Source organism: Dermochelys coriacea, chromosome 11 (assembly GCF_009764565.3).
Source record: "Dermochelys coriacea isolate rDerCor1 chromosome 11, rDerCor1.pri.v4, whole genome shotgun sequence".
Taxonomy (NCBI): domain Eukaryota; kingdom Metazoa; phylum Chordata; order Testudines; family Dermochelyidae; genus Dermochelys; species Dermochelys coriacea.
In genome coordinates, this window is record NC_050078.2 from 13968799 (window position 1) to 13994828 (window position 26030).

Sequence of the window (26030 nt, forward strand, 5' to 3'; positions counted from 1 at the left end):
AATAGGAAAAGCAAATAATGCAGAACAGCTAAGTATGTGGTATTAGCATAATAGCCCTTGTGGACGTACCTGTTCAACAGACCGGATAAAACGTCTGAAAGTAACTTCCACTTTATTCCTTTGAAACTCTCTCTCCATAATGGGATCTCCCCTTTCGATCTGGTTTGCCATCAGTAAGAAGGTCCACATTAGTGCAATGTATTCAGTGTGTTCTTTTGTCACATATAGTTAATTACAACTGTAACATTCCCCAACTAAACTGGTAGACAAAATGCAGACCTCATACATTTCAGGGCGATGATGATCACTGCACTTTAGAAAGTCAAACAAAGTAATGTTCTGACTATCAAGTCCCGCTTCTGTAGCCACTATTTCACTCGAACATCCACTGAATTCAACGAGTGTAAGGGCCTGGGAGGACAGGTCCTATTTCAGGATTAGGGTTGGGGTCTCCAGACCCCCAGCATGGTCAGGCATCAAGGAAGTGAGTTGGACCTACTGCCTTCTCCCATGGCCCAATAAGAACAAAGGACCTGCTTTTCTGTGCAGCAGAGACCAGCTGCTAGATGGGCTACAAAACCAACACAGCAACAACTTCCAACCCTCAGCAGCACTGGACCAGGGAGCTCCTTCATTGTCCTTCTGCATATTGGCTGCAGTTTCCCCACCTTCCCACTCTGCATTTCATCTGCCAGTGCTTTTAACGGTACTCTTCCTATATAAACCTTTCGCATCACTGTTCAATTTGTAGTTTGTGCTGACATCACTTAACTTCACCATGCTGTAAAAGCCATTCATGCTATTGGACTGAACGTTGATTTGTGCCTTTTAATTAACGGTGCCACTTTTTGCTGGGCTTCTGAAGTTTGACTTTTCCATTGCTGCCATTTGGTTACTTTGTCTTGTCTTAAATTCCTCATTGTTGTATGAGTAACTTTCTCTGCCATTTGATTTAATGGTGCCTTTTGAGTTGCTCCTCGCTGCCCACTGATGTGACTCTCCCTACCTTGTTTCATTATGCCACCTGGATTTGTCTTCCTGATCCTCATTTCTGCCCTCTCCCTCTCTCACCTGTTCTCTTCCCCCATTCCAATGCCTATTCCCTACTGTCCCATCTCCTGCACACTGCTAAATCCTTTACTCCCCTCCATTCCAGGACCATCTTCTCCTAATCTCACGCTCAACTATGTTTTCCTAAATCATCTTAAAACTTTTGAATGTATTAAAGAAATATATATAAAAAAAGAGTGAAACCCAAAAGATGAACATGCAGATAATGAAGCATCATTATTTTATATTACTGTATGCCTCATTTTACTTCCTGTTCCTCCTTTGTTTTAATTCACATAATTGTGTCTGACGTTAGGGAATGAGCTTTCAAACACATATATGAATAATGTAATCACATGAGGCCTCCCATTGATATTCATGTGAATAACATTATTCCCATCTGTGAGTGCTTACCGGGGTGGGCTGAGGGCTCATTGACTGTAAGCTGTTTACAGGCCAAAGGCCAAGTCTTTCATATGCTCTGTGCAGAGCCATGCACATACAAGGCATTATATAAATTGTAATAACAATAATAAGGTGGTAATATGTGAGGGAAATAGCATAACTAACACTGGTATGAATCAACTTATTTAATAAAACCAGCAGCCATCACAAACAGGGTATTAGTTCATTAGTCAGTTTTATTTAGTCCAAAAGTATAAATCTGATTTTAAAAATGCAGAACAAACAGTGAAGGCTAACCTTGTATTGCTCTTCGTCCCGTTGTCGTTCTTCAATAATCTCTCTCTTAAATTTCATAGAAATTGGATCTTTACCTGTGTGAATTTGCCTGCATTTATAATAGAGATGAGAAAAATCCTTGATGCAACATGCTGTTTGCTTTATTTAAAAGATAATGGACCTAATAGTCCTCTTTCTAAGGCTTCTATCCAGCAACTCCTTTGATTTAAATGGAATTACTCATGTGTTTAAAGGTAAGCATGTGCTTAAATGCTTTGCTGGATTGGTGCCTTACACTTTTTTAAACACACGTGTAACTCCACTGACTTAATTTAACTCAGTGTGAGCTTGATTCTATACTCACGGAAGTTAACAGCAACGCTCACATTGACTTTATTGGTGCAGGATGAGGGCAAATGAGAGTGGAATCTGGACCATTTTCAACAGCTTTCTTTCTGAATAGCAGTCAAAATAAAATCACTGTGATTATTGCCCACTACTGCTAAATACTTATCAGATTCCTCTCAGGAAAAAGAATGTGAATAGAATAAAAGCAACCGATTTGTTAAATTAATCTACCATGATCAGAAATGGTGGTTTTAAGCATGAATAAACTTTGCTTGCTTCATTCAGAGAAGTCATATTTAAACAAATCTTACTGCTGTCTGTTATAAAAATGTATAATTAACACTCACCACTTAAGCTGATTTGCTTCTTCTTCCTGAGCATCTTGTTTGACTTTTAGTTCAAATACAGCTTCCTTCATCTGTCTTGTTTTTGCACCTTCATTACCTTGGCACAGGACTGTGGACAAGAGCAGACAATTATTCCACCACATCTCAAACCAGAATTCAGTGTAAAATGAAAATACATTTTTTACGGGAAAATCTGACCGTGGCAATAATTGAACTTATTAATCAAAAGTAAGGTTAAGGTGACACTTTCTTCAGAAACTAGGGTCCTATAATGCCATTTGTTTTGAAGCCAAGCTCTCTGCCTGAAATCATCATGGAGTTCTGTTAAAAATTAAAAAGCAAGATAAGGCCCCTCAAATTTATTTTATTCTGGATTGGTTCATTACGTTACCTTCTTTCAAGTGTTTAATCTTTAATTTGCCAGGTTCTTGAATCAAAACCGTTGCAACAGCATAGGGATTTGACAAATCTGCTGGGAATCGCAGGTTTTGGTATTCAATCTCCTATGGGTTAAAATTAATAGGCAGAAATAAATTGTGTGTGTGATGTTTAGGTATAAGGAATAGTATCAGCCCCCTGGAGGTACTTTTGGTTAGTAGTTCTCTGTACCTTAACTTTCTGAATTTGGCTGGATTGTGGATGCTTTAAACGGCCTTTTCTCCTTACCACTTGTTTTCCTAGTGACACTGTTTTCTTCTCTGAGAGAGTTTTATGTGTTTCAAATTCTTCCTTTCTAGTTTGCAGAAGAAAAGACACAACTTTAATCAGTATTCTGAGAGTTGAGTAGGAGCCCACCACATGCCTTTCTGTGCCTTCTAGATATACAAGAAGATTGTGATGGTGTGTCTCAAATTACAATGATGGGCACGTAATTTCCTAATCCTGCTACTTCACAATTCCCAGGAAGGATGAGAGATGTTTCAAAATATCTTATTGCCCCCTTGCTTCTGAAGGCCTTGGTGATTAGAGTGCTGATTGCATCTCAATCGGTGGAACAATATACGGTGGAATACTGTATATTATTTTAAATTCATTAAAGTTTCACTTAATGCAGAATGATGTGTAATCAAGATATTTGGTGCATTTGAATAACATAATCTAAGTGGCATGGCAAAATAGTTTGAAATCTTGTTTCATGAAGGTATTTTTAAAACAGAAATGGGCAAAAATATTCAAAGATAAATCAATCACACATACATTAAACCCCCATGGGGTGTTGATGTTCCTGTGAATACACATACATAGGGTTTAGAGTTAAACTGTGCAATCCATAACTGCATTTTCATCTGTGCTGTTCCATATTCATATGGTGCATATTTAACAACCACATTCACTTTCCCACTGGCTGGAATTATTCCTGTATATGGGAACAAAATACATTCCATTTACAGTGAAATAACGGCAGTACTCTACTTCTGAGTAAGTCCAATCAAATGTGCTGAAATGGATCACGGTCTACATTTTTAAGAGTGACCAGGGTTTCTGGGTGTCCCAATTTCATCCACACGTGCTAGAATCCTAGTATTAGTTTCATCTGAAGGTAAGAATGAAAATCCATCCAAGTCAAGTAAATTTTAAAACCGTTTCACAGTTAATATCATGTCAGAAATAAAGGCCATATTATATTACCCTTAGGGCTGCTCTTCACTGGGAAATTAGGACATGTTAGAACATGACCTTGAGGAGTCATGTTAATTAAAATGTTAAACATGATTTAGCAGTTAGCGTATACAGAGACCTTCATACTTAAAATGCTTATGGGTAAGCCCTACTGGAAACAGAGTTAAGCATGTCCATCTGACACTGTGTTTAAACAGGGTAGTCCCATTTATACCATGCTTAATATCATGTTAACTAACATGACTCCACAAAGAGTGTTCTAACATGACCTAATTTTGTGGTGGAATGAAGCTTTATGTTGAAGAGTAATTAGGTAAATTCAGAGGAGCAAGGTTCTATTCAATAGGGGCAAGGATATCAAAGTCTGTCCCTAAATTTGCAAGATGTTTCCCTTTATTGTTCTATAAGTCAAGAGCTAATGTTATTACAAGAAGATTAAAATTTTCATTGCTGTCTGTGCCTCTACCCACTTAGCTCTTACTATTGTCTTTTCTTACTATCATTTTTTCCATTTGCAAGAACAGAGAAGCGGAGGATACTAAGTTTGTCCCTTTGGAGTCGGGAAAGCAAGACTTTGTTGCTGTCATATTGAAACTAATGAATATTTTGGATCTAGTTCTAGGAATGGAGAATAGTTTAATTCCCCTGGAATTTATTCTACACAGCACTGCTGGGAACGAATCCAGACCATCTGTTACATTTCCAATACCCATTTGTCTGACATGATGCTTTCCTCTACTGGAAAAACATGTAACAAACAAGTGGATAACTAAGTAAAGAAAAGAATGCTCTTTTGTTGGAGCATCAAGTAGATCATTTAGAGAAGAGGAGCTCTAACTTTCCTACATGCCTAATTAAAAGCGTGTGCAGAAAGTAGCTGTGATACTACACTGTGATTCAGATGGTCTAACTTGAAGGAGTTGAGTGGTATCTCCTTCCTATTGTTTCCATTGGTGAGTTTTAGTAAATTGAATATTTAACGAGATATAGGATGTCATTCATATCACAGTATAATGGGAGATAGGTACATTTTTCAAAAGTACCTAAATGACTTAGGAGTCTAAGTCCCATTTTCAGAATGACTTAGGCACTGAGGGACAGATTTACAAAGATCTTTAGCTGCCTAAACATGCACATGGACGCCCAGCGGGATTTACAAAGGAACCTACGTGAGTTAGGCACCTAAATCCCATTGATTTTCAATGGGAGTTGGGCACCTAACATGTGTACATGCTTTTGGAAATCCCACTAGGTGCCTATCTGCCTCTTTAGGCACTGCTGTATATGTAACTTCACACTACAAAAACAGATGCGTCTATGGTATCTTTGTCCAACTCATAATGGTCTGCCTCCTCTGCATTTCCAGATACATGAAAATATGTGACTAAATGACATCCAAATGCTGTGTGCTCAGCACCTGTCTCCTATAAACTCACAGTGCCTGATTCTCAGTTGTGCTAGGCCCCTTTATACTGCTCTAGAAGTACAAAGGGATGCTGAAGTGGCTCTAAATTACACTGCAATGATGCTGCCATACATCATATGCAGATTACATGATGCAGTCATATATCATATGCAGATTACTAGATTTGTTACTGACCCTGGAATATTAATAATCTTATTAGGTTTTTCTGATATTTTTAATTAAGCAAAGACCAGCATGGCTGCCTTTTTGTTTGTTTCTCTCTCTCTCTCTGCATCATCAATACTATCAAATGCCATGTGCAGAGTTGCACCCCGGTCTTCATTAGTGGCTAGATTTCTTGAGCAGGACGAGCTAATTATCTGTTGGAATTAGCTATGTTACACCAAAATAGTGGCTATTAACTCCTCTGAAAACCTGCTTTAGATAAATCTTCCAGATCCTATTCATGTCCACATCACCCAAAGAGACTTGAGGACTTATGCTACAAAGGAAAGATATCTACTAGATGCATACAAGTTTGACCTTCCATCGAAGTTGCTTGTTTGTTTTTCGATATGCATGTGTGGGGCTATGTTTCAACTGCACAGTCTGGGTTTAACTGAAAACTTTTGGGCGCAGGGACTGTATCTTCTAATGTGCATTTCTGAACAGCGTTGAGCACACCATCATAAATAATAGGACTCAGCAAACAATTATTTGGATGTTTAGAGCTTTAAACAGATGTGACCTACCTGAGGTTGGCTGAATGGTAAAGGCTTTGTGACGCTGAATATAATCAATATGGAATTCAAAATCTATTGGACAGCTGCACTGTAAAGGGATCACATACTCCTTGCTGCAAAGAAGAAAGGAAGAATCGTGCAAGAAAAATTAGTAATAATTATAATCAGTGACCACAGGCTCACATCTGGAAAATGACATTTTCTCCATCTAAGGCACGCATTGCAAGATAATAGGAGTCATGGAGATGGATTACCTGATTTTAAAAACAGTCATTTTCCATAATTATACAACAACTATGTCGTTTTAGAATACCTCCAGATTAGAAAATGAGAGTAAAATATTGTCTTAATTGCTGTGTTGCTCTCCATCTCCTATACTTAGTTTCTCCTATGCATACATTTAAATTTATCTAATTTAATTTTTAAGAGGTTAATTATTCCTGTGTGACATCACCTGTACGTTTTACGAACTGTACCATCTAGTAAAGACTAACACTCAAATTTAGACCCACACTGGCTATACAAACAGAAATGCAGCCATCATAGGAACAGAACAAACCACACATGACATATGTTAGGTATGTTGCACACTGGTTTATTGGAAAGCACTCAGATACTTTGGGGATGAATGTGGTGTAAGAACCTACATAGGACAGTGAATGTTATTCTCCTACCTATTCTTTCCTCTGAGCTGGAATCGCAGCTGGAATCAGTAACAAGAACCAGGTAGTGTTGTTACATATTTTGCATTGCTATAAATATGACCTGTCTCTAACTAAAGACCTGCTGGAAATGAATTACTGGGAACAAACTCAGAACTGCCACAACACATTGGCTGCAGTTCACTACAACACAACAGGTCACTAGTTAAAGTACCGGCTGAAAAAGGAAAATCATGTTAGAGAGTCCATGTGTCAGACAAGAGGCCACATTTCTCTCTGTAGAAAAAACACGGTTTAGGTCAGAACTAAACAATGCTTTTTTTTCTTGTATCGCTTGGAGAACAGGAGTTCCTGTTGGCAAGTATCCCTGCCTATCCCCAGTCCCATTGTTTTGGACAATTGTTAACAAGGGGATAACTCTAGGACACTTAGGGCTGGTTCAGCTTTTCATTCATTTGGTTTTTTTTAAAGGGACACTCAGGTTAAAAATCAGAACTGATCAAACATTCTTTTCCTCTACAAATACCTTGAAGCTGAAATAAATATTAAAGTTGAATTTGCTTTTCAATATTTATTCTACTTCCCTCAGCTTGGACACTGAACATAGACTAAATGATTTATCTCTAGTTTCACGTTTGCTTCTCACATCTTATGCACCAGTACAATGATGCAAAGCTGAAGCTGAAAATACTGAGGGGAGAGTTCACTTTTAAAATGCCATTTCCATTGGAATTTTTAAAAAATTAACACAAACATTTCTATTGGTGTTTGGTTTTGTTAAAGCTTATTTTTTACCCAATCTATATTTGGGGGCAAATTTTGTTTCTGTGTTTCTTTAATAATAATTGAATATAATAATTGAAAATAACTAATGTGAATTTGTTGTTCAGTTCTCATTCACATAAATCAATAATGGAGTTACTTAAGACCTAATTCTGCACCCACTGCGGTCACTGGGAGTTCTGCCATTGACTTAAAGGGTTACAAGATTATGTACAAGACCAAGCTTGTAAAGTGGTGAGCACCTAAACATAACACAGGACTGGGCCTTGGAGCAATAATACGTAGTGTGCAAGGGCCTGATCCTCACTCCCACGTTGGCAGTATAAAGAGGGTTTCATACAAATGAGAAATAAGCCCTCACACTTTCCAAAGTTATGTCTTTTTTTGTCTGCATCTATTTTCATGTACCTAATGTGGGACAACGATTTGGTGAAACCCTGGATATCATCCTGCAAATCTAGAAACTTATTTGACACAAGATTACTCCTGCTTTTAATAACTATTTGGCTGATATTATGTCCCGCTGATTAGCAAGGAATGCATTTTATATACAGTGCTCCTTTGGAAAGCATACTTTTAAAAGGTTAGGGAAATAAAGAACAACAGTGAGTGCCTTTATTTTGCAATGTTCAGTTCTAGCCTGTGTCTTAACTGTAACCTGCTCTGGGAGTGAAAAGAGAGGGGAGCACTTTGCCTTAAACATCTGATCATTGTATTATATTGTTGTAATCAAGGCAATTACATAGTCACGGAGCTCTTGGGACAACACAGCCTAAGACGTCACCAGAGTACTGAGCTGGAAATAACTCCATGTAGCTCACTGTGGCCCAAATGGTCTCTTTGGTCCCCCATCAAAGGTCTTCTGCCTTTTGGGCTCTACGGCCCAGCTCCTCAAAGGTAGTTAGGTGCTTAACACTCACTGAAATCAATTAGAGCTAGGTGCCTAAATACCTTTGAGGATCTGTACCTACATGCCAATGCAGAATGGTGGGTGACAGGACATGGAAGTCTGATCCAAAGATCATTGAAGTCAATCTTTTCACTGACTTTGAAGGGCTTTGGATCAGGCCTAGGGTCCCTATGTCTGTCTCTATATCTTGTACATTATTTGGGATCTCAAATAACTTTCCCCTTTAAAATAATGACTACAAATTGTATATTTTCTGCTCAGCCTGCTCCATTCTACTGCACAGGTAGGATAACAACCTATTAAAGAATTCTGTTCACTGAGGTTTTCTGAAAGCATCAGGATTCTTGTGTATTTCAGCACTGTGTTTGCTTATAAAAATGGACATGCATGTGTAGGTGACCTGAGATCAGAGACAGATTCAGGGTTCGTGGTGAGCAGGTCGCCCAGTTGCGGAGCTGGGATTTCATTTATGTAGAGGGTTTCATTGTTTGGAGAGGGAGTTTATAGATTAATCAGGATCAGAAAGATAAATGAACAAAAAGAGCTCTGGGGCTGAGTTTAGCCATTTGCTGTGACCACTGTGCATCTGTCATTACGTGAACTCTAACAATTTCACACCTTCACTACTAGAACCTTTATATTGAAAATGATGCTCTACTCACTTAGGCCTCATGTACACTAGAAAGTTGTACCCCTTTAACTAGGCCAGTGCAAAGTGATACAAACCCCTTAGTGGGAATGCAGCTATACTGGTATAAAAGCACTTATACTGGTATAGCGTATTCCTGTATGAGAAGTGGAATAAGATATACTGGTCTATGCCACTTTTATATTGGTATAATTAGGTGCTGTATGGGTATAACTATTTCAGTAAAAAAAATCACACCCATAACCAAAATACTTCTACTGATACAAAAACAGTATGCAGACCAGACCTTACGGTAAATTTCTAGATCCTCAAAATACATCTGAAGTGGAGCATAGACCTATGCTGGCTCTCTGCATAGGGGTAATTTCACTCTTAAAGATAAATCAAAGCTAGATCAAAAGTGAATCAATGCCAACTGATAGTAGCTTAGGTTCTGGCCTTATGTTTCTTTGGTTTATGCAGAGTTCAGTCTTCTATGAACATACTCTTGAAAAGAAGTCCCATGTAGTGGTTTTTCAACCTATATGGTAGGTGACTTAATTAAAACTTCTAAGGTCTTATGTATAGACAGTAGATTAGAAACAAAAAATAGATATTTTAATTTTTGCAGGCCCTAAAAAAAACCCAATTGTCACCTTACTCACTTCTGTCCAACTGAAACATCTGATAAGCTTATAAATGATGGAAATTCGACAACATTCACAGCAGGGTAGCCATGGATAGGAACGAGCAAAGTGTCATCTCCCTGGAAGAAATGGGGGAAAGTACTGATTTAACAGAATTAATCAATATTACGCATAGAAAGGGGGGCTAATTTAGAATCACCCTTCAGGAATCAGGTGCCTATCCAGTGTCCCCAGAACCTTTTTGAGCAATAGTTAGCAGTTAGTAGGCGTGTGAAACTACTACTCTAGAATTTCATAGACTGGAACTGTAGAAACCTCACTCCTTTCTAAGTACCCCTCAGCTTCTCTCTGCCTATAGAAGCTATGTTTGGAGCTCCCCCACATCTGCTCAGCTAACACATTGCTACAATACCATCTGTAAAAGCTGCATCGAATACAGTCTGACTTGTGGAAAAAAGGATTATTGAACCAGGCTGAGGTCCCTAAATTTTTTGGAGATCTTCAGAAAACATGAATAATCTAGGGTCAAAAATGTTGGGTGCCTTAATATGGGCACCTGTACCCATATTTAGCCATCTGTATCAAAGTGTCCCAAGAGTCAATGTTCTTTTGTGGATTTGTGCCAGGCCCTTGATAATAATGTATTTTTGCAGTGAATATTATTTTGATTATTTTTGCAGGCCAAAAAGAAAGGTGGTCTACATTGGGCACAATGAAAGAGAGATCAATGATGCACTAAAGAGGACAGTGGAGTAATATGAATGTTTGTAAACACATGTCTATGCTTTATTATCATGCCCTGTAAAATATTTTTATTACATTACAGCCAAAACGAGACACTTTTATCTGAGACACTTCTTACCTGACAGTGAATTCGGATACAGTCATAGTAATATCGCCACTCATCAGGACAAAAATCAACTGTAACTGCAAATGACAAGCCAGGGACAAGCCGATGCTATAAAACGACACAGAATATAAACTAGGCAGCACTTTAATGCTGTTTGTGTGCAATGTTATCAAGTGTAAAATCAAATCTGAATAAACTGATGGTTATTTTTGACACTCACTGTTTTGTTGTATTTGATCTGAAAGTATTTTGTCTGGGGTGGTATAATATGAAAATTTATTACATCACCAGAAATATTTACCAGATTCTGTAGAATAAGAAAAAAGTTATTTTATGAGAACATTTGGGAATATTGTAAAGCTGCATTTTCATGAGACCGTACTTAACAAAGAAAGTCTGTTAAACAATGAAATAATAAATTGAATGTTGACAGAGAAAATGTTGAACATTATTAATTATAATTTGAATTACCATAGTGACTCAGCAATTTAGACATGGACCAGGAGCCCAGTGTGCTAGGCGCTGTACAGACACAGAACAGAAATGTGGTCCTTCTCCATAAGAGAGCTTATAGTCTTGTTCAGAATTTCAAAATGCAACACAACCAGTGGCTAATTTAAAAAAAGAAAATTGTTTATGTCTTGTATACAGAATCTCCCAATCATAAAGGACCAAATCCTAATACGTTCAGCATGATGAGTTGTACTTATTCCACAAGTAATCACATTGAAATTAGTGGGACTACTTGCAAAGTAAAATGCTATCTGTCAAATCAGAATCTGGCTCAAAGTGTTTTTCCCTTAAATATAAAAGGATCAGAAATGAAATGACTAATTTATAATTATTTTTAAAGAGACCTTTCAAACAGAAGGAAATTAAATAATTTTCTGAAGGTTTCTGGAGTTTTCATTTAGATCACAAAACTTAGAACAGTGGTGGTTCTGCCAGCAAAAATCAATGGTTGTATTAGCCTTCTTCCCAATTCTAAGCAACATTAGCAGCTGTTGTTAGAACAGAACAGCTTTCCCATAGGAAGGATGCTTGCAGAGGTAGCTGTTCAGGTCCTCAAAACTGGGTAGAGCACATATGCACTTTTCAGGGCATCAGAAGTTCACTGAACAACCTTGGCAGCCAGAATAATATTTACTTATTAGGACCCAACTGAGATTGGGGCTCTGTTGTGCTGCGCACTTAACAAACACATAGTCTGAGACAGTGTCTGCTCCCAAAGAACTTACAGTCTAAATAGAAAAAACAGACAAAGGGTGGGAGCAGAAACAGACATGACTTGCCCAAGGTGACTCAAAAGGCAAGTGGTAGAAAGCAGCTATTGAACTCAGGTCTCCTGACTCTCAGTCCAGCTCCCCATACACCAGATCAAACTGCCTCTAGAAGAGGACTGAGGGCATTTTCAAAGTTTCCTTTGATTAATGAGCACATGTGCAGCCAAACGCAATCACAGTGACCTAGGAAAGTTTTGGGGCGGATCCACCATCAGCTTTAAAGCAAAGTATCCTGTTAGAGGACTCCAAAGGGTAGGAGGGCATATTGGCCAGGAGGACAGAAGATTGTTGAGCAGAATGAACAGTGTACATGGATCCAGAGTAGCAGCCGTGTTAGTCTGTATTCGCAAAAAGAAAAGGAGTACTTGTGGCACCTTAGAGACGAACAAATTTATTAGAGCATAAGCTTTCGTGAGCTACAGCTCACTTCATCGGATGCATTTGGTGGATCCCTTTACAATGTATTAGCTATTCCCGGCTTCGAGACTTACCAGGATCTGCTGGTGATGTTTTTCGATTTTATACCCTCCATAATGCAATACGGCAGGCTTAGCCTGTATGACCTTGTTTCTCAGAAGCTTTGCATAAATCTCTGCAATGAAAGATAAGCAAACATGAAAGAAGGAGGCTGGGCTACTTAAATGCCATTGTTGTTAATTATGTTTATTTAATATTTGTATGTAGCAACATAACCATGCACGAGAGAGAGAACAAAGATATAGGGCTGGATCCTCTTATCCGGCTGAGCTGTGCTTGGTGCAGAATGAGGGAGGGGAGTTAAAGTATCTTTATGCCACCTCTACAGATCCACGATCCAGAGGCCAGACTCACCCCAGCACAATATTAAATTGCATCTGGCTGCTGATGGCTCCATGGGCCATTCGAAAAGCTCGGGATCAGCCAAGCACAGTGGTATTACAGTCACGCCCCCTTTTCCCTGGCCATATCCTCTACATCCAGGCCAGGAGGGAGGCAGAGCTGCTATGCCACAGAATGGGATTTTAAAAAGAGAAGGACTGGGTCTCTAAAAAGTAACAATGTCCTGATCCTTTGTCCCAATGTTCTGGCCTGGAGGATGGTCAGATAGCAGACTACTTACTCGACTCCAGCAGGTGATTGGGGACGCCATTTCCCTTTTGAGGCTCCTCCACAAGGCTGTCCAAAAGGATGGTGGGTACTTTCTTAAATGATTTTTCTTCATGACTAAATTCTAAAGGGGCTGACTGAACTACCTCCATGTTGGCATGGACATGTAGTCCCACAAGTACCAAGATAGGTCATTACCTGTGATCAAGCACAAAATTTTAATCTTAACACAAAATATCATGCTGATTGGTACAGTCTCATAGTTTCCTTGTACTCCCCTGTCTATCTGTATCTGTCTGTTTTCTTCTGTCTTATACTTAGATTGTGAGCTTTTGGGGACATGGACTGTCTTTTACCCCCATGTTTGTACCGAACCCTAGTGTAGTAAGGTCCTGGTCCATGCCTTAGGCTCCTAGGTCCCACGATAATACAAATAATAAATAGTAATAACAATACAATAGGTAACAATGCATATAGAAGCTGAAGACACTTTGGTACAAAAGCAGGGCCTCTGAACGGTTTCATGTGATTTAGCGAACTAACTTACAAAATGAAGATAATTGATTCACTTATTGATAAATCAGAGTGGAAAGGGAACCAAATGAAATCCTTCCCTCATCCCTAAATGACGGGGTCTTAACCGCCCCGGTGAGTGGAGATAATACACCCTGTTAAACACCTAACATACATAAATATGATCACTTATATAAGGTAAAATGTTTCCCACCCTGAAGCTTACAGAAATTTGCTACTGAGGATTACCCGGGGGAGAGAATATTCCCTTGATGCTCAAGGCCAATATTTCCAATTTTTCCAAATTATGGGAGAATTTCTGCAATTCTTACTCATGTTAAGTAGTGTTTACTCGTATGAGTCATTCCCCGCTAGGATCCACAGTGGGATACAGGCAGCTGCTGGTCCCTTGGGTAAACTAATCCTATATCGTTTATGGCTTTAGTTACTTAAAATAACACCTTGAAATGCACCCACAGGTGGACTAGCAGCCAGTGCAGTTTGCACATCACTGACTCCCATGTATAAAGGCCTTGCAGCAGTCAAGGGTCAAAACCACAGTGAGAGAATAATCCACTCATGACCACTACTAACACCTGAGCTTCCAGGTGCTGCTCACAGGTAAAAATGATCCCCACACCATTCAGCCTACCTCCCCTAGGACTGACTCCATCAATAGACAGACGCTCCGAGGAACAGACGATTATTTAGTCATTTCCCTCCTCTCACCCATAATACCTTTGAAGTACTGGGCTGAGCCTTGAACAGCAATGTCACCTCCAGTTGTGACAGAGAGAGTAAGCCAAAGTGAGGGACAGTGCAGGCAGGAATTATGCAAACATGCCCATAAGGCTCTGCCACCAGACTTCAGACTTGACCTACGAAAACCCAGTAAGGCCAGAGCCTGTTTTTGCAGAAAACAACTGCTTGGCGTAAGGATAGTGGTAGATAGCTGACTGCAAGACTAGCACTTGAGACATCCTGACAGGATGCCAACAAGCTGGCATCCCATGCCATGGACAACATGTTACTGCCCCTCTCAGCAGGAGCAATATGTGCTCCCCAAAATCTGATAGATAGTTCCTGCTGCTGATAGCAGAGTGTGGCCAGGTATCTAGAGGTCCTTTTCCATTAGACATGCTCCCAAGGGCAACATGGTATGCTCCTTAAGAGATAGATTCATAGATTCATAAATTCCAAGGCCAGAAAGGACCATTGTGATCATCTAGTCTGATCTCCTGTATAACACAGACCACAGAACTTCTCCAAATTCGTCCTCAGAGCAAATCTTTAGACAAACATCCAATCTTGATTTAAAAATTGTCAGGAGATGTAGAATCCACCCCAACTCTTGGAAGTTGTTCCAATGGTCAATTACTCTCACTATTAAAAATGTACACCTTATTTCCAGTATGAATTTGTCTAGCTTTGACTTCCAGCCACTGGAAGATGTTAGCCCTAGATAAGATGGGCCTGCCTCCCTTGGACAGGCATTACCATGCACACTCTCCTATCTCCTAATGGAGATATTCTGGAATCTCCCAATGGAGCCTGGATGGTTTTGTGTGTGTGTGTGTGTGTGTGTGTGTGTGTAAGAGACCCTTTGTTCCCCTCAGAGTCCTCCAACACAACCAAGGGCAGAAAAGGTCCTTTTGATAAATTCATTGCCCAGGCTGGTTCTTCTAGTATCTCATAAGTATTTGGGTGTGGGGTGTTAACTTGCAGATTCCTCTTTAATTATTAAATGTTAATATGTCAGATTATAGAAGGGGTATTTAAATCCTTTGTTTAAATAGTGTTTGGATGGGTTATTTATTTAACCAAGATAAATGTATAATTCAGCAAGCCAAGGGGATTATGGATCCTGTTTAAGTAAGCACAGTTATCAGAACAGAAACTTATCTAGAGAAATGCCCAAAACATTGTGCAATAAGGAAACCAAACATAATCCACATGGAAGTTTGCTCACAAATATAACATAGGCCCCTTTGCTCCCCTATCTCCCATACCTGATGCCTGGAGCAGAGGGGAACAAAGCTTTGGCCCAAACTTGGAGGGGAAAAGCTGCTATGCCAGATGCTTCCCTCCCTCAAGTAGCCCCCGCTTTTCTCTTCTCCACAAATGTTATTCTGACCAAGGAGAATGGTGTGGCTGGGGAAACTGGGTGGGGCCACATTAAGTAGGATGCATAAAACACCGGATTAAAAACAATCACATGCTTGATGCAACATTAACTTCTGCATGTGAAACCAACCCCTACTCAATGTGTGGCTGGGCCACATACAGAGGTTGATGAGCCTGGTACAGACTTAGCTAACAGAGTTGCGTCTTTTTACTCAGATAGTAGAAGCTCAGGCTTTAAGATCCAGAGGTCCCACATCAATTCCCACTGCAGACAACCTTTTCAGGAGTACAGCATTACACATGCTTTATAATTCTTATAGTCTTATAGAGCCTACTGGCCTACAGCTACTGACTACCGCTACAATGGTTGGGGAAGAGCTCCAAAGAGGAGCATTATAGAAAAGATCCTCCACACAGGTTGCTTGGATCTGCTGATCTGAGGAACATAGACTCACAGATCCCAGGTACTTTGTTTTGTGGTCCTTTGTCCTGCTCTCTGTTTGTCTAGCCTCCTTTAGGCTATATGCTCTTTGGGTCAGGGTGTGTGCTTTTTTCCCTAAGTGCCTAAAATGCTGTTTCAGAGTAGCAGCCGTGTTAGTCTGTATTCACAAAAAGAAAAGGAGTACTTGTGGCACCTTAGAGACTAACAAATTTATTTGAGCATAAGCTTTCGTGAGCTACCGTGTTGATTTCTGTCCCTGCATAATGTTTATTAATAAATGAGCATACTTTGGCTTTACAGGTTAGCTTTTCTGGATTCAATACTTGACACAAATCAGGGTGAGAAAACATCAATATTGTGCAGGGCAAAGGTAATTTTATACTGGTCCCAACAAAATGTACACAACAACAACTAAAACAATTATAAATAGCAGGCTACTTTCTCTCCATTTGTGTTACTTAACTTTATACTTTTTATAAATTTTAACTATAAAATCATCATCATCATCATCCTCTTTGCTACTATCCCTCATTAGGTGTAAAAGATGTGAAAAGCAGATGATGGAATGACATTAGGAAAGTATTCTTTCATATAGGTTCATATCAGTAACTGACAACAGCAGAAAATCCCACCACCCATCTCCATTACAAACTCTCCATATTATTCCCTCCCACTATACCTGTGTCTGCCTTTAAGACCCTGATCCTACAACTACTGGGAAGGACTGTCAATTTCGACTACTCTGTGTTACAAACATTATGGGTGAAATCCTGGCCCCATTGAAGTCAATGGCAAAACTCACATTGACTTAAATAAGGCGAGGATTTCACTTTACATCTATTAATATTTGAGCCATTAGATCCTTTTGTGTCTTGTAGAGCACTGAGTACACTTAACAAGTAATACATAAGAATACAATTAAATGCAGTTGCACAAGCACGGGATTTTCAAAAGCACCTAAGTGAGTTAGGAGCAATGGGACTTGTACTCCAAAGTCAATTAAACACTTTTGAAAATTCCACTCTATGGTAAAGAGGCTGCTGCTGATTTAACTCCCAGGTCTCTTGATTCCTTAGTGTCACAGGCGTCCTATTATAACAAGAGTGTTTTGCATATTTTTTCAATTACTTTAAATAAATCTTCATGTTTTATTTTATGAAGCTAAAAGCTTCATTATTTTATTCACTATCAAGAAAAAGTTAAATCACACTGTCTTGAGACTGACTGCCTTTATTATTACCATTGGGCTGTGTCTCACACCAGGTGAGAATCTGAATGGAGGAAATTTAAAATAATTCAGCGCTGGATTATAAGAGCCAAAGTTTCAATATGGGTCCCAGGAGGACCCATATCCTTGGCATGCACAAAACCCACACAATTGTATTTGGAAATCATAGCCTTGATCCTGCAATGAGCTCTGTGCAGGCAGAGACCACCTGCGGGGAGCTGTTTGCAGGCTCAGGACCACAGTAACTAGGATTAAAATCAATGGGAATTAGGCACCTAAATACCTTTGAAGATCTAGGCCGCAGGTGATTAGTTACCTGACTGGCATACATACACTCAGGTTTTTGCACATAAATTGGGCTAGTGTGCATTCAGACGGACTGCCAGATACACAATCACCTGACTGGTACCGGCAAATAGACACGCCTGCAAATTCTCCATCGTTAAAACGGTGCCCCTAAATGTCTCACTGAAAGACACGCCCGTGGCAAAAGTCCCTGCCTCCCCCAGAGGGAGAGCCTCCCTTCAAGCAGGTCCCCAGGGTCAGAGAAGGTCATGAGATGCAGGGCAGCGGGTTTGTTTGCACTGAGGTGCTGCGGGGGGCTTGGTACTCTGCTGCACCACGGCCCTGGGCACCCACAAGAGGGCAGGCTGCCAGCCACTCATCTGCACCCAAGTTCTGCACCTACCTCGCATGCAGGCCACATCCAAGAGCCTTGCCCACAGCCAGGAGTGAGAGAGGGCGGTGGGCAGGGAGGGGGAGCAGAGCAGCCCAGCCCAGCCTAGCAACCTGCCCGCCCTGTGCACAGCAGGGCCAGCCCAGCTCCTCTCCCCTGGTTGCTAGGCTGACATCAACTCAGTTCCCAGACAAAGCCTGCAGTGGGCTGTACCATGTTCAGCCCTGGCACAGGGGGAGAAGTGGCAAAGTTTGGGGGGCAGAACTGAAAGAAAAACACCAGGATTTTTTTCCACCCCTTCTATGGATTTTCCCCTGCCTAATTTTTACATGTCTAGCCTCCAAATCTCATTTCAGAGGTTTGTGAAAGGGTTTGGTGGGGGAGTTATCTAATCTTAGGCTGTACCACTTAGCTAGAAAGGGGTAGGCTGGGAATGTGTGGAGCAGAGAAGCTGGGTCCTAGAGGCTAGGTCGGTGGTTTTCAACCTTTTTTTTTTTTCCCATTTGCAGACACCCCTAAGCACTTTGGAACGGAGGTGCGGCCACCTTTGGAAATCTTAGACGTAGTCTGCGGAACCCCAGATTGAAAATCGCTCTTCTATGGCAGGTTGCAGAGTAGCAGCCGTGTTAGTCTGTATTCGCAAAAAGAAAAGGAGGACTTGTGGCACCTTAGAGACTAACACATTTATTAGAGCATAAGCTTTCGTGAGCTACAGCTCACTTCATCGGATGCATTCGGTGGAAAAAGTTTTTCCATGCATCCGATGAAGTGAGCTGTAGCTCACGAAAGCTTATGCTCTAATAAATTTGTTAGTCTCTAAGGTGCCACAAGTACTCCTTTTCTTCTATGGCAGTGACTCTCAATCTTTCCAGACTACTGTACCCTTTTCAGGAGTCTGATTTGTCTTGCGTACCCCCAAGTTGCACCTCACCTAAAAACTATTTGCTTATAAAATCCGACATAAAAATACAAAAGTGTCACAGCACACTATTACTGAGAGATTGCTTACTGTCTCATTTTTGCCATATCATTATAAAATAAATCAATTGGAATACATTGTACTTACATTTCAGTGTATAGTATATAGAACGCTATACAAGTCATTGTCTGTATGAAATTTTAGTCTGTACTGACTTTCCTAGTGCTTTTTATGTAGCCTGTTGTAAAAGTAGGCAAATGTCTAGATGAGTTGATGTACCCCCTGGAAGACCTCTACATGCACCCAAGGCTCCGGGTAGCCCTGTTTGAGAACCACTGTTCTATGGTAACAATCACCTTTTGCAGACCCCTTAGACATAGTCTGTGGACTGTCAGGGAGCTGAGGACCACAGATTGAAAACCACTGGTCTAGAGGATGAAGTATCAGTGGCTGCATCTTGGTGAGTGTGGGGAATACTTGTATTTCTCTAAGGTGTCACTGGAACAACAGCAAAGCAATGTATTTGTTCATCCCTGTCACTTTGAACTTGTCAGTACCCTGTAAGGCATTTGAAATGAAATCCTTAAAGACAGTTTGCAAGTGTCTTGATCTTTTTGGATTGCAAAAGGTGGGTTTTAATTATGGGCTTCACCCTTTAGCTTTGACTCCCGTGAGTAATCCTTACTCCTCACTTTTACAAAAATCACTTAGGTGCCTAGGGATTGCAAGACGGGACTCTGTGTTTTTATTGTATTATAATGTACATTCTTTGGCAAAGAGATCTTCATAATTGCAATTGTTAATTATGATTATGCCATATAATTGCTCACTCTTGTAATAACATGACATGCAAAGGACAACCAAACAGCTATGAACAGAATACATACAAAGATTATACCTGTTCCAATTAAATCCTGTTAGTCCACTCTGAGTACTTGCACTCAGTTCACTGCTATAAAAGGTTACCTGACAGTTACTGCAGTTTCTCATAAAAGCAAAACATTTTAGTTGCAACCATGAATGCTTACATTTAGGGGATGGAATGATCTTTTAAAAATTCCTGTAAAGAAAACCAAATAGTGCTACTGATATTAATTTGGTAAGGGTTATAATATTAATGAAATCCAGTTTGGAGACACTTGATTCTTGCAGATTCTTGCATTTTATGAAAGTTTATTCTCTAATGGTAATAACTTCAGATAACAAAATCAATGAATACTGTCAATTTTTTATGTTAACAACTAAAAAAAATTAAAGGTGAAATATTTTGTAACTCTATTGCTTGACAAATTACATGTGTGGTTTTGTGTTGCCTATTTATCTCATTCCAGACACAAAGAAGGGGCCTGATCCTGCAAGCCCTTTTTGAGGTTAGTAATGTCGTTGATTTTAGTTAGGCTATTTGCAATGGGAGAAATTGATTTCTCTGCAGAGGTAAACTCAAAGCATCCATTCTACTTAAGTGCCACCTACACTCCGTTTTGAGGGCTTAAGTAGTGCATGGGCACTGAGCTTCTGCACAGGGATCAGTTTGATTCAGTGGAATGCCTTGTGCTAGTAAGAGTTTCCAGGATGAGGCCCAAATGTTTTTCATTGTTTATACTATTTGACTGTTTATTATTTGGATACCAGAAGGACCCAAAGGACTCATCCAGGATCAGCGCCCCGTTTTGCTAAATGCTGTATAACAGTTGCTGTCGACCCCTATTTGAACTTCAATCTGCTAGGTTAAAGGAAATTTCACTTTTGTTGCTAGTTAGTTTCCAATCAATACCAATATCAGATTCTCCTACGTTAGTAGGGTGCTGCAATATTTGGGCTGCAAATGCTGTGGGGGATTTTTTTTAACAGTTTTTATTGAAAGTGTAAATAAATAAATATTTTCCTTGATAAAACCTCGGAAAGGGCTTTTTTGTTTTTTGGTACATAATCTACATTTTGGGTCTTCATGGTCTTAGACTATCCCTATAAACCAGTATTTCTCAACCATGGCCCCTGGAGGAGGGGGGACCGTGGCGCACACAAAATTTGATTACAATGGAAAGCAAAGAAAATCTCTCTCGCCTATTCGTAGCCCACCCTTACTCTTCAAGGTCAAGTATTTTCTGTCAATCTCTCAAAACACAAACACAAATTATCTAGGCTTATCATTGATACATTTTTTACTTCTGCTTTTATAAAAAATGGGTTGCAATTTTTTTTCCCCACAAATAAGGGGTTGCCAACCTAAAAAGTTGAGAAACATGGCTTTAAACTTCTAAGTGACCTATCTATCCTGATAACCTACTCCTCTGTCTCTGAAGATAAGGTACGGTTAGTAGGGGGGCTTCAAACCTGGCCCTTGCTTTGAAGTCAGTGGAAGTTCCATGCACAAGGGATTTGCAGGTTGAACACAAGACTATATTAGTTTACTTTCTCCATTTCTGTGATCTCTAAAACATCATTGTTAATAAAGCATTTTGTGGCAGATCCACTTGTTTTCTCATGTGGTATATGTTTTTCCTGGCAGTGAACACACATCTGGAACAAATCATATTACTGTCCATGCCATTGTTTGCACAAAGTCTTGTAGACACCTTATTTGGAGGAAGTGATTGCTTCTAAGCCCCTTTTAAACTGTCTTTATACTCCAGCAATAAAATAATTCTGTTCTATTAAATGCAATGCAACCATAGAAATGGAAGATAGCAATGTAACCCTCAACTCAAAACACACGTGATCAAGAGGCATTAAACTATTTTTAAAAAATAACTCATAAAAGTCAGCTCTCAATATCTTCATTCCTACTGTTTAATAAAATATAATTGCAAGTAATTAAAAATGGAGTATACCCATATGCCTTACATTTACATAGGAGCACTTTCTGCAGCGTGTTAGTGGAAAAATTCTGCATGACATTTATCCTTCTTACTTTTATCTTGTCCCAACTGTAAAAAATGCATAGTTCCTAGAGCTTCATGGTTGTCACCATTTTCATGTAAACTGAAGAGAATCTCAATTAGCTGGTTTTTGTATGTGGCCTATGAGACATAACTGAGAAGTTCTAATTCTATCCCGGGGAGGGCAGTGATACACATACATACTGTACTAATCAGCACATTACATTGTTCTGCATGAAACAGAAAAAAATACATTGATAACAATTAGTTTAAAACTTTGCCCAAGATGTTTTTCTCTGAAGAAATGATGAATGATCTGGAGGATGGTGTGGATTGCACTCTCAGCAAATTTGCGGATGATACTAAACTGGGAGGAGTGGTAGATACGCTGGAGGGGAGGGATAGGATACAGAAGGACCTAGACAAATTGGAGGATTGGGCCAAAAGAAATCTAATGAGGTTCAATAAGGATAAATGCAGGGTCCTGCACTTAGGATGGAAGAATCCAATGCACCGCTACAGACTAGGGACCGAATGGCTCGGCAGCAGTTCTGCGGAAAAGGACCTAGGGGTGACAGTGGACGAGAAGCTGGATATGAGTCAGCAGTGTGCCCTTGTTGCCAAGAAGGCCAATGGCATTTTGGGTTGTATAAGTAGGGGCATAGCGAGCAGATCGAGGGACGTGATCGTTCCCCTCTATTCGACACTGGTGAGGCCTCATCTGGAGTACTGTGTCCAGTTTTGGGCCCCACACTACAGGAAGGATGTGGATAAATTGGAAAGAGTACAACGAAGGGCAACGAAAATGATTAGGGGTCTAGAGCACATGACTTATGAGGAGAGGCTGAGGGAGCTGGGATTGTTTAGTCTGCAGAAGAGAAGAATGAGGGGGGATTTGATAGCTGCTTTCAACTACCTGAAAGGGGGTTTCAAAGAGGATGGCTCTAGACTGTTCTCAATGGTAGCAGATGACAGAACGAGGAGTAATGGTCTCAAGTTGCAATGGGGGAGGTTTAGATTGGATATTAGGAAAAACTTTTTCACTAAGAGGGTGGTGAAACACTGGAATGCGTTACCTAGGGAGGTGGTAGAATCTCCTTCCTTAGAGGTTTTTAAGGTCAGGCTTGACAAAGCCCTAGCTGGGATGATTTAACTGGGACTTGGTCCTGCTTTGAGCAGGGGGTTGGACTAGATGACCTTCTGGGGTCCCTTCCAACCCTGATATTCTATGATTCTATGATTCTATGATTTTTATGATTGAAATGCATGGGCACAATCATACAGGTAAAAGCTGTACACAAAGTAATACAGTTATTTTTCTAGTTTTTATTAGTCTCTAAGGTGCCACAAGTACTCCTTTTCTTTTTGAGTTATTTTTCTAAAGCTCACAGAAACATAGATATTGATTTTTAATAAACAGATCAATTTGAAGCAGCATACTATTGGTAGAAGAAAACTGTGTGAGTTTGGGAGCTCTTCTGGTTGAATGATCTGCCATAAATTGATATTACATGACAGTCAGGAGAGGCAATCAAACCACTGTAATTAGTATAGGTGACAATCCTTTTTTGATTAGAAAGCTATGAGGAAGAGAAAGGATGGTCTAAGTAGGGTCTAGGGCACTATCCTAGGACTTGGACCACCTGGGTTCAAATACCTGCTCTACCGTAACCTTCCTGTGTGACCTTGGGCAAGCCACTTAGTCTCCCTGTGTCTCCGTTCCTTATCTGCAAAATAGGGACAATAGCACTTCCTTACCTCCTGGGGAAAGATTGTAAGGTGTTCAGATATTACATTAAAGGGGCCCATATAAGCACCTAAGACAGCCAGAATTTCTTCCAAACTTCAATTTTTAGATTTTTATTCAATAGCAAAGTTTCCTCTCCCAGATACCAATGACTTTGTCTCGGGTCTAGACACAGAATCATCTGACTTTAGCAAATATTTGATCACATCAAATATCAGGGCAGTACAGTGTAGGGTTGGTGCCTGCTGCTTTTCCAGATTCACATTCCCCAGATACACAGCCTTTCAAACAGAGAGGATGGACTTCTGTCCATCTTACCCTCACTGCAGTGCTGGTTGAAGTTCTTTGATCTTGCAGAATGATTGTTGGAGAGGGAGATGGAACTACAAGAAGGAGAAGAGGTGTGGTCTTCAGAAATCTTTACTCTCTCTGTGGCACTATTTTTGGCTTGAAAATACCATCCTCAGTTCCAGCATTTAATCCCAAAGGCCTCAAACTGAATTTGTTTAGGCACACAGGAGATTTGTACAGTTCAAAAAAAAAGAACTAGATAAATTCATGGAGGATAGGTCCATCAGTGGCTATTAGCCAGGACAGGCAGGGATGGTGTCACTAGCCTCTGTTTGCCAGAAGCTGGGAATAGGCGACGGCATGGATCACTTGTTGATTACCTGTTCTGTTAATTCCCTCTGGGGCACCTGGCATTGGCCACTGTTGGAAGACAGGATACTGGGCTGGATGGACCTTTGGTCTGACCCATTATGGCCATTCTTATGTACAGTGCTGTCTTCATTTATCTGGGAAAAACACTTCAGGAAATTTTTAGAAGCAGATTATCAAAAGAGAACACATCATAGCAAATAGAGTATTATAATGGTTTAGTCCCATGCTCTCTCTCAAAGACATCAGGCATATATAACTCTATCTATCTATTGATCTATCTATCTGCAAAGTCATATTTGGGTTTGTCTACACTACAATGAAAGACCAGCGGCTGGCCTGGGTCAGCTGACTTGGGCTTGTAGTCCTCAGGCTGCAAGGCTATAAAATTGCAATGTAGACATTCAGGCTCGGGGTGCAGCCTGGGCTCTGAGATCCCACAAGGTTGGAGGGTCTCAGACCCAGGGCTTCAGGCCAAGCCCAAATATCTACACTGCAATTTTATAGCCCTACAGCCCAAGCCCCATGAATCTGAGTCAGTTGACCCATGGCTGTGCTGCAGGTCTTTTATTGGAGTGTAGATGTACCTTTGGGTTCAAACCGTAACCAGGTTCCATCTGCGTCTCTCTCCCTATCTCTACAAGAACCCTGGATCTGAACTAAATGTGCATTTGGAAAAGTGCTGTGTAAATTATTCTGGGGATGATGACACTCAGTGAATAAGTAAGGCTGAATGAGAGGATCAACAACGAGAATGATGAAATTTGCTGACAGGGCCAAGTTAAAGAAAGTTCTAATGGATTAAAACAAAAAAGTCCATTTAAAAATTGAGTGTAGAACTATCTATGGAGGTATTTATGCTGTGTGCATCACTCTAGTATCTGATCACTTTACACAAACTATTGGCCTGAGTCTACAGACCCTTTCACCATGTAACCAACCACACAGACTTCAGTGGTATTATAAGTAAGGGTTTGACAGATCAAGGTTTATATTAGTGACTCCAGCCTGTGATTCTTTAAATCCATATTCCAAACAACAGGTAAAAAGATGTATTGCATGGGTGTCAAATCATAATGGAGGCAAATTAATCCAGGATTTAAATCTGATGAGGATTACAAGTCATGGGAAGGAGGAGAATCAGAGAAATTTTAACAGAAGTATTGGAAAACTGAAAGGTGTTATTAGCAAGCACTTACAATTGAAGTTAGTTGGAGCTTGATGTGTAAAGAGTCTAAAAATCTGAGTAATACAGTTCAAAGAGTGCACTTTGTTTAGTTTGCTTATAGAGCCATAATGCAAAGTTCATTTAACACCATACTGTATCTGGAGCATCACAGAGAGAAATTAATGCAGCTTTTTTATTTCATGGACTACACTAATAATGGGCCATATTCTCAGCTCCTATATTGACCTGGATCTTGGCTCTGGCCGATTTGACTGCTCAATCCCATATGTCCCTTTCTTTTCAATATATCTGGGGGCCCTGGTGCCACGGGAAAGGGTGGATTGGACAGAGTGCTTCAGAGCTGGGCATCCTGGTGTGTCAATGCACTGACAGATTTCTGCTTTTCTTTGAGGCTGCCATTAGTGTTTGCACGTGTGTGGTTTGTTGGATGTGTGATTGCTCGATTGAATTTACTCACAACTTCGAATAAACTCAGCAGCTGGAGATTTCTGAGCACTTGGGTTTGGCAATCCTGGACTTGTAGCCCACAACCCATGTAAGAGCTTGTCCCCTTTAAATGGTTGACTTTGGCAGCCATCCCCACTAAAATGAAAAGTGCTCTGCTGCCAGT

At 40.2% G+C, this 26030-nt stretch overlaps 1 protein-coding gene across 7 annotated transcripts in view; it reads right to left on the reverse strand.

Moving 5' to 3' along the window:
* Positions 1 to 18230, reverse strand: part of CFAP221 (cilia and flagella associated protein 221) — a 36598-nt gene extending 18368 nt beyond the window's left edge. For 4 of the 7 annotated variants that reach the window (XM_038422854.2, XM_038422853.2, XM_038422851.2 and 1 more), the window contains exons 1-13: positions 18039 to 18203; positions 13057 to 13241; positions 12449 to 12549; positions 10895 to 10981; positions 10687 to 10782; positions 9843 to 9943; positions 6204 to 6307; positions 3624 to 3783; positions 3036 to 3159; positions 2818 to 2929; positions 2427 to 2535; positions 1753 to 1840; positions 70 to 159 (exon numbers count right to left, since the gene is read on the reverse strand). In XM_038422854.2, the coding sequence (XP_038278782.1) occupies positions 70 to 159; positions 1753 to 1840; positions 2427 to 2535; positions 2818 to 2929; positions 3036 to 3159; positions 3624 to 3783; positions 6204 to 6307; positions 9843 to 9943; positions 10687 to 10782; positions 10895 to 10981; positions 12449 to 12549; positions 13057 to 13195 (1311 nt within the window). In that variant the 5' untranslated portion in view covers positions 13196 to 13241; positions 18039 to 18203. Of the gene's footprint in view, positions 1 to 69; positions 160 to 1752; positions 1841 to 2426; positions 2536 to 2817; positions 2930 to 3035; positions 3160 to 3623; positions 3784 to 6203; positions 6308 to 9842; positions 9944 to 10686; positions 10783 to 10894; positions 10982 to 12448; positions 12550 to 13056; positions 13242 to 18038 lie in introns of all 7 variants that reach the window. The other 3 variants (XM_038422856.2, XM_038422855.2, XM_038422852.1) reach the window with 2 other exon arrangements.
* Between the last annotated feature and the right edge of the window lie 7800 nt (positions 18231 to 26030).